This window comes from Monoraphidium neglectum (genome assembly GCF_000611645.1).
Source record: "Monoraphidium neglectum strain SAG 48.87 unplaced genomic scaffold scaffold01048, whole genome shotgun sequence".
Lineage (NCBI taxonomy): Eukaryota > Viridiplantae > Chlorophyta > Chlorophyceae > Sphaeropleales > Selenastraceae > Monoraphidium > Monoraphidium neglectum.
The window spans coordinates 1-8,927 of NW_014012580.1; the positions used below are offsets into that span (position 1 = coordinate 1).

At 65.1% G+C, this 8,927-nt stretch overlaps 2 protein-coding genes across 2 annotated transcripts; one reads left to right on the top strand and one right to left on the bottom strand.

Moving 5' to 3' along the window:
* Window positions 1–9: 9 nt before the first annotated feature.
* On the bottom strand, window positions 10–877 carry MNEG_6454 (hypothetical protein; the record flags this gene model as incomplete). Its single annotated transcript, XM_014045069.1, has 3 exons — window positions 10–244; window positions 419–562; window positions 786–877. Coding segments are annotated over 3 exons (471 nt in total), but the record flags the coding sequence as incomplete, so codon positions are not given.
* Window positions 878–1,497: 620 nt separating this feature from the next.
* On the top strand, window positions 1,498–2,151 carry MNEG_6455 (hypothetical protein; the record flags this gene model as incomplete). The annotated part of the gene is made up of 2 exons (XM_014045070.1): window positions 1,498–1,516; window positions 1,727–2,151. The coding sequence occupies 2 exons, from the start codon at window positions 1,498–1,500 to the stop codon at window positions 2,149–2,151; spliced, it is 444 nt and encodes a 147-aa protein (XP_013900524.1).
* Window positions 2,152–8,927: the final 6,776 nt, after the last annotated feature.

Here is an 8,927-nt window from a genome sequence, read left to right on the forward strand (position 1 = left end):
CAGCCAGACGCCGCCGTCGCTGAAGGAGGCGCTGGGCGACACCCCCGACGTTCCGAAGGGCGCGTCCGGCTTCCAGGACAGCTGCGTGTTGAGCGGGCCGCCCGGGGCGGAGGTCTCGGTGAAGCCCAGGGTCGTCATGCCGCAGCCGTACTTGATGCTCCTGACGGCGGTCTTGGCGGCGTAGTCCCAGATCAGGCTAATCTCGGACGGGGTAAGCGCGCCGCGGCTCTCCAGCGGCGGATACCTGCGGTTTCGGAGGGGGAGCGCCGGCGGCAGGTGGGGCAGGGTATGGGCTGGGGCGGGCAACAGAGCACACCGGACTTGTGGGGGCGAACAGCGGGGAGGACAGGCAGCCGCCCAGTCTTCGAGCAGGCGGCCTCTGTTGCCCGTGGCCCCTCTGGGGACCCCAAGGGCGCACATGATGTAGCCGACGTATTTGCCGGTGCCGTCCGCGTTCCAGAACCAGGTCGAGTCTGGGCGCGAAGAGGCGTTGACGGTGAACACGTCGTACGACTTGTTGACCGCCGTGAGGGCGTCCGCCAGGAACTGAATGCTCTGCCACCTGCGAGGAGGGGACGGGGGCGGGGGAGGTTTGTGAGGCGCTCGCGGCGGCGTCGAGGAGCGCCCCGCTAGCGGGCGGCGCTGGGCGTGCATGGTGCGTGCACGGCTGCACGTGGAGGCGAGCGCGCTTGGGCGTAACCGCCTTTGTGCAGCTCAGGCGCCTTCCTCAGGAGTTCCTCAGGCGCCCAAGCCCTGCTTGCCCTTTGCGATCATGGACTACTCACGGCTGGCTCGTCCCGGCCGAAGCGTCGTCGGTGATGATCATGACTTTGGTACCTGTCACCTGGCGCTGCTGCGCCTGCGCACCACCGGCCATAACTAGCACCGCCAAGCATGCAAGCACGTGTAAGAACCTCATTTTAGGTTCGTCAGGGACTCGAGGTGGGTTTCGAGCTGGTTCCGAGCGGCGATCTCTTAATTACACCTTTCGGGCGGGGCTGGACAGCGGTCACAGAGCATAACAAGGTAATGACCTTCAGTATTGGATGTACATCTTTATTAAAGCTGTCCGGACAGACCCCTCGCTGTCCACAGAATTCACTTCTCACTCGAGCCCTTCAGGAATTCCCGAAAGGGCAAGCCCAAACAGAACTCATAATCCGGTCACGAATAAATCCTTGCATATTGGGCTGTTCCATATCACAGACACTCCTTGCAACCGCTCGATCTCACCACGAAGCCCCGCCAGCTGCAATGGCTCGCGCCTCCGCCCTCCTGGCCGGCCTCTGTGCCATCCTCACGGCACAGCTCGCCTTGGCCGATCCCACCACCGCGCTCATGAGCCAAATAAAAACGAAGAGAGACCCGCCAGGCTGCGGGGAGCCGTATTCTCGCTGTTGCGTCAACGCCGCGACGAAATGCAACTCGGCCCAGCTAGTCTGTGCATCGGTAGAAGGCCCTCAGAGCCTGAAGTGCTGGCCGTGCGGTGATGACGGCATGCCCGCCTGCGGCGATGGTGAGTTCGCAGCAGCCGGGTGTCGTGTGCACTGAGCACCTCCCATGCCTCGCGGGGGCCACAGGATTCTCAGCACCAGCCAACAGTGGCGTCCGCCGACATACATCAGCCGATTGCTGCCCCAAAACTCGCTGGGCGTGCCCCAGCCCGCGTGGCCGCTGACGCGCACCCGCCCCCTCCCGTCCACCCTGCCCCTGCGCGCTCACCCAGGCTCCTGCTCTGACAGCAGCCTGCTCGCCGTGGATGTACCCGGCCGCCTCTTTAAAACCTGCGTCAACGCGCCGCCGCCCGTCGTCCCTGCGACCGCCAACGTTGACCCCAACCCCAAGGGGCCCGCCAAGGACGCGCCGGGGCGCATCCGCGCTGAGAAGCTGCGAAAGGACGACGAGGCCGGCCGCCAGATGCGCGGCGTCGGCTGCGGCAAGGCCGGCGCCACCAAGTGCCGCGGCGGGAGCTACTGTCAGTCGGGCGTCTGCCTGCGCTGCGGCGGGCGCGGCAAGCCGTGCTGCCCGACGGGCAACCCGTGCCGCAGCCTTGGCGGCAAGAAGGGGCTCCAGCTTCAGTGTGTCGCCGACGCCGGCGCCGGCCTCGGTACTAACGTCTGCAAGCTGCCCGAAAACGCGCAGACAATCTGATCTGATCTGGGCCATGAGCTGATCCGCCAGACTTTGATGCCTTTGGGCGCTGGCTCCTGCCGTGGCGCCGCTCTGGGCGATACCCGCAAAGCACGCACACCCCCAAACAACTACTCATCTTACTCTCATGTTACTCTAATCCGCAACTGTAGTGTCTGGTGTATGCAGCACGCCTGCCGTTAATGCGTCTTTGGCCCCTCTGTCTCAACGCCCAGACGGTCCCATCACTGCTGAAACTTCGGCGGTGGGTAGTACCCGCGGTTAGCAAGTGCATGGTCCAGGTGTTGGTGCACCGACAATCTGCACGCGCGAAACCGGTGGTTGGTTTTGCACCGCAACGGCGCTTGCACACCCTGGCACTTTTGCACCCTCTGATTTGTGCCCCTGAGCATCCCCGCTGATAATGTGGAACTGCGCGTCGCTGTGCGCGCTACCAATTTCGCGGTGCCCCCCGTGCGCAAGTGCCACCTGCAATGACCGTTGGCAGTTTCGGACGTGGCGGCCTTTTGCCAGCGGGCTGCTCCCCTTCCACTGCTCAGGCCAGTCCCAATTTGCGGCCTGCGAGACGTATCGCAGCCAGCTTCAACAGCAGGAGTTGCAGCCATGTGTTGCCTTGCTATGTGTGTCCATGATCCTGAATAAATTGTCCCGCTCTGTTGCAATAAAGCGCCCGGCGCCGGCTGTATGCATGGCTGTATGCGAGCAGAACTGCACACCAACCGCAGGCTCCTAATGCACTGTGGCCTGTAAAGTCTGTACTTAGATCGTAGCTTTTCATTGGGCAGTGGCTGCACGTTCTTGCTGATGACGCATGAAGGGTGGGGCAGACAGGCCAGTGATATTCTCTGCAACTCGGCCATATTACAGCGCAGCAAGCAGCACGGGGCAGCAGCTCACCAATGCAGTACCCTATACAATTGCCCCACAGCACTTTGCACATATGTATGTTCACGCTCCTGTCCCCATTTGCAAGCCATCACGTCAGCGGTCATTGACCCAGCGCGGCCTTCACCACCTGCACAACCTCCTCGGGCTCTGGGAACTCCCCAAATGACTTCTCTGTGCATGGACCCAGAAACGGCAGCGTGGCAACAGCGGACATTTAGCGGGCAGGGAAGGGGTAGGGGGAGGGGCTGGGCGAGTGCACACAGGCCCGGTGTGCCTGGGCCCCAATCAGGCACAATGTGTCCCGCAAATCTGTGATCATATGCGCGTACATATACACGCAGGTGCGCTTGTACGCAACGTGCACACGCACACACACACACACACACACACACACACACACACACATACACACACACACACGCAGGCGCGCGCGCATGCACAAACACACATACATGTACGCACTCACGCACAGGCACACACTGTGACGCCCACAGGCGTACTCAGATCACAAACAACGCGCCTGCATGCACGTAGGCGACGCCACCCTCTCCCGCCTTGACCAACAAGAGGCCGCCCAGGATGGTGCCATCCCCCACAAGGTTTGACTCCTGCACCCGCTGGCCGGCCGCCTTGATGCGCGACCATGCAGCATTCCAGGGGTTGAGCCTGACGCGGCCGGGCAGGCGCAAGCGCGCAAGGGGGGGGGGAGGTTGGTTTGCGTCGGCGGCGCGGCGGGCCTGTAATTAGACAGCACAAGCTGTATCGCAGCCGCAACACGGCCGGCCACCCAGGGATGGCGCCAGGCGAGTGCAGTGGGGGCAGCTGTTTGGGCGCCCGGCCACAGCATGCGCCCGTGCTTCGTCGCGCGCGTGGCGGCGGCGCCACCACTGGGCTCTTACAGAGAGAGGGCGCTCTGTCTGCGGACGCCGCTGCCGTCCTCTGAGAACACCTGCACTTGGCAATGACGCGTGTGAGGGCCCGTGGTTGACATGCGCACACTGCACATGTGCTTTGAAGTGTGCACTCGCATCCGCGGTGTGCGTCGCGTACTTGCCTGTGGCCTGGGCTGGGGTCACGGGCACCCCACGCTGCCGAGGGCTCTCCCCCCTGATCAGGCCGAGCTGTGGCTCCCGCTGCTGCGTCGCAGCGGGTCGCCCGCCGCACCAAGCACTGCTGTGAGCCCCAACCCATGCCACACCCTTACTAGCGAGCCCCAACCCAACCCATCCAGCCCCCCCCCCGCCCCCTGCCTGCCTTGTAAAACGCCTTGTCCACGTCCCAATAGATTTCTCCAGGCCAGAATTCGGGTGTGTGGAAAGCTTTAATCTGCGGAGGAAGGTGCGTGGGCGCGCCGGCATGATGGGGCTGCGCCTCGCGATCGGGCCGTGCGAGCGCCCTGTTGCCAGCAGGCGGCATGCAGGTGGCATGCAGGCGGCGGAGGCGCCGCGGTGCGAGGGCGCCGCGAGCCGCTGCTGCAGGGTTTGAGCGGCTGCGGCGCGCCTTCAAGCCTGTGGCCGCGAGGAAAAATTTTCGTGCCCCCGCAGCCCCCTGGCAGTCCCCCACTTGCAACCCCAGGCTGCCCTGCCGCGCCGCCGAAGCAAAAGGGAGACCCAGGTCTGGGGGCTGGGTGGCCGCCGCCCCTCCCTCCGCCAACCCTCACCTCCCTGTCAATCCACTCGTGAGCCACACACACCAGCTTCACGCCTGCGGCCTCAAACTCCGCATGGGCGCCCCAGACCTGGCAGCGCATGCGCGCATGCAGGGGTGCCCTGTTTGGCGTGCGCACCCGCGCCGCGAGGGGGGCGCCGCGCGCACGCCCGCGCGCTCTTCCTGCCACGCCGCATTCGCTGCAGCCTCCCAGAGCGCGCAGCCTTTGCTTTCTATATGCTGCCCGGCGCCTCTGCGGGCCAGGACCTTGGCGCCATCGGCTGCTGCGGCGTGCAGCGCCGCGTCGCCCCCCCACCGCCCCACCTTTTTCGCGGTGTCCCTGCAGAGGACGCAGCCCGGGCGCCGCAAGGCAAATATGAGGACGGGACTGGACGCCCATAGCGTCGCCGCGCGGATCTCTTCGCCCGCCGCCGTCTTCAGCGCAGCGTTTGCGATGCCGGCCAGGGCCGGGAGTCGGGCCATGGCTGCGTTCGTGGGAGGGGGGCGTCATGGGGGCGCACAGGTGCTCAAGCAGGCGCGCTCAATTTGTAGCATCAGCATGATTGCATGCGTGCCGGAGCGAGCCACTCAAGCACATGTGCGCTCGCCGACAAAGCGCCCGGCTGCAAGCACTTGCGAGCGCCCCAGCACCATTGCACCGTTCCACCAAAGCCTCAGGCGGCCAGAGGCCTGTCGGTTGATAACGGATACGTACCGCCACTGCCTTGCGTATGTCTTGTCACAACGTGAATGCTGAGGCAGGAGCTTGGGATTTATGGCGCAGTATTGGACAGATCTCCAAGCGCAGCTCAGGTACAGTACGGTAAACAATGACTGTCATAAACATCGTTTGGTATACGAGCAACTAAGGGTTCGAGTACAAATAGAGTGGCAAAGCTGACAAGGCCGGAGCAGCAGGCGATTGCCGAGTGACAGCAGGCTGGATCCCAGTGGTGGCGGCGCTGGGGTGGAGTGAGCTTGGCGTGGCCGCTTGCGCATCTGCTGCTCCAGCTCGATTATGCCGCCAGCGTCCCGGCGGGATCCCTGAAAAGCACGTGGGCGCGGCGCACGCCGTCGCTGCTGTCGCGCGCCAGCTCTAGGATAGGCAGGGCCCCACTGGCCTGCAGGCGCGCGGCGATGAGGGCGGCGGGGAAGGCGCCGGCGAAACACAGGTCGAAGGCGTCGCGCTGGCGCATGAAGGACAGGGACTTGGTCTGCTTGCCGTCGCCGCCACTTGGCCGGCCAGTGGCACGGAGAAGGAGAGCTGCACTGAGGGCATCGGCCGCCGGCCCAGCACGATGACGGACAACTGAGCGAAGCGCAGCAGAGCCAGGCTGCTGCCGCGCGAGTGCTGCTGCACGCCGGCGTTCACGAGCGGCGCCTGGGCGACGCCCCCTGCGCGAGCACTGGCCGTGCCCCTCTGCCACCACGCGCCGCTGCTCGTGAGGGGGCAGGATGCTTGAGCCCGCCGCCGATGACTGCACTCCCGGCCCGCTCTCCTGGCCGCCGCCGGCGTTCTCGCAGCGCAGCGCCCGGATGTGTGTCCGCACCTGCGGCGCCATCATCACCTTGGCACGCGCTGCTTTGAGCCCCGCATCCCGCTGGGCGCCCGCAGCTGGCACCTGCATGGATGGGGAAGGGCTGTTGCTGGAAAGTGGGCGGGGGCCAGGGGGCAGGGGCAGCTGAGCAGCGAGCGCGACCAGCAACCACGTGGGCGACTCGAGCCAAATTCAAGCTGCATGGCTGCACAGCAAGACGCGAGCCACCCCGCTCAACGCCGGCCCCGCTCACGTCGCCAGGAGGTTCAGCGCCTTGGCTGCGGTGTCGATCGCACCACGCGCGGTGTTGGTGCGCCCTGCGGCCTTGCTGGCCTGCTTCTCCAGCCGCGCCGCGCTGCTGGCGGCGACCCGGTCCGAAAACACCGCCCCCTTGGCCGCGCTGCTTATGCTGCAGTCGCCGCCGCACTCCTCTGCAGACGTGTTTTCAGACTCCCTCCATTTGCATTCGGAGCTGGCGAGCGTGCCCCGGCTGATGCTGGCCCGCACGTTCGTACGAGCGGCTCTGCGCCAGTCCGCCGCAGTCCCACGTTCCCCCAGCGCCGCTTCCCAGTCCAGGGCGTGAGGGCCGCTGTAGTCGCGCTGCATCAGCCGCCACAAGACCCCGTGCGGCTCCGCGGCTCCGCCCTCACCTGTCGGGCAGAGCGAGCTCTCCATGCGAGGTTGGGGGGGGGGGTCGAGCTAGAGCCCATGGTCTTCAGGCGCACATCACACCAAAGCGGGGGGTACGCACTGCACGCCCCGAGCTCGCCCTTTTTTGCAGCTGCCGTAGGCGCCGCGGGCAGCCGCACTCGAGGATACCGTACTTGCCAAATCTAACGCCCCGACGACCCTGAGCTCCAATTTTACAGATACAGACACAGATACAGATACCGATACAGTTACAGATACAGATACAGATATAGATACAGATACTTGCATCCTGCTGCACGTATGCCGGCAGCTTTTGGAGCCAGTGCCAGGCTCATGACACGCCTGCGTCCGATGCGCGGTGCAGCAGCACTGCGGCATAAGGGCGCGGCGCGCGCACCGGGGCGCCACAGGTCGCGCCGTTGCGTGGCGTAATACGATTTATAGTATCCTGAACTTTTGATTAAAACCTCTGTCAGACCATGAATCGCAGCTTCGTGCGTTTTGCGCGCCGCCTGCGGGCGGGGGGGGGAGGCTGGGGGGTGGGTGTGGAAAGTGCGGGGGCGCGCCGCGGGCCAGCCCCCTCGCCCGCAACCCCCCAAAAAACCGCCGAAAAACAGCTGGTCCACCCCCCTCCTTCGCCCCCCGGCAGCCCCTGCACACCAAACAAACGATGCGTTGTGCGCGCCGCGTGCGGGCGGGGCGAGGCTGGCGGGTGGGTGTGCAAGGTGCGGGGGCGTGCCGCAGGCCGCCCACCTCGCCCGCAACCCCCAAAAAACCGCCGAAAAACAGGGGCCTTGTTGCACCGGTGGAGTGACCTTGGATGGTACAGTGGCTGACGGCCGCTGACGGCTCCTCACCAGCAGGCTGCCTGCGTAAGGCGAGGCATAGCAGCATGCCTGCTTGGCAGGTGGCGCCTAGCAGCCGTGTGGCGCCCAGCTGCTAACTGGCAAATCGGTGTGTGCGGCAAGGGGTGCCGTGCGCGCTGGGCCGCGCATAGCAGTGATGACTTGATGACGGATTGACAGAATGACGGGTTGACGGGTTGACGGCTGGCCCTTCCCTGCACCCAGTCTCCGCCCGTGCGCCCGCACACTCCACCCTGCCCCCCAGCGCACCTCCTCCCTGGCGCCCAGCGCCTGCCCCTCTTCCCTCGCGCCCAGCGCTACTGAAAACGCATCGGCGCATCTTCAAGCAGCAGGAATGCGACAGACACATACGCACTGCTTACACTGGCACCAGCCCCAACCCCCGGTGACACGCAACTTTCAACGCAATCGCCCGGGCGGCGCCGCGGTGCCGCGTCACGCGCAGCTGCCACGAGAGAGGCATGTCACCGCCATGTTGGTGGCCCCACAACCACCCGCCCGCATACAAGCATTTGAGCGACCCAGAACAGCTGATCTATCTCATCTGTGGGCAGCTTTTTGCGCTCCCGTGCCATTGCTGCTGTGCAGCTTCGATCTGCAGTGGCCGCACGAGACACGCGGGCGCGGGCAGTATAAATTGCCGGTATTGAGAGGTCCTATCGCATAATCGGGTACGCGCAAAACGCTCGCAACCTCGCGCATTACGTCTTGAATCTCACGTAACCTCACGTCCAGTGCGAACGGGCCTTCAGTGTCACGGCCCCGGCGCAATTGCTTTCGCCTGGACGCGGTTTACGACCCGCCATGCGCGATGCGCTGGAGGTCCTGGCCCAAATCTCCCTCGCGCTCGGGATCTGGCTGGGGCTCCGCAGCGTGGGCGAAGGCGTGGGCGTAGGCATCAGCAGGGCTGGTGACAGCATCGGTCGGGGCCTCACCAATTTCGGGCGCGGCCACTACGACAGGTGGGCTTGCTGAGCAACTGCGCCGCTCCCGTTCGACCGCGCGACGGGCGCGCCAACAGCACTTCGCGCACGTGTTGAGCCTGTTTCACGATGTGTGGGAAAACGTGCTTGGGCAAGAGCCCGTGCATGTGCAAAGAGAGAAGCGTGGAGAGGGAACAGGCAGTGGGAGTTAGAGGCGAGAGAAGGCCCTTGTGAGTGGGAAGCCAGGCAGGGGGAAGTGATTG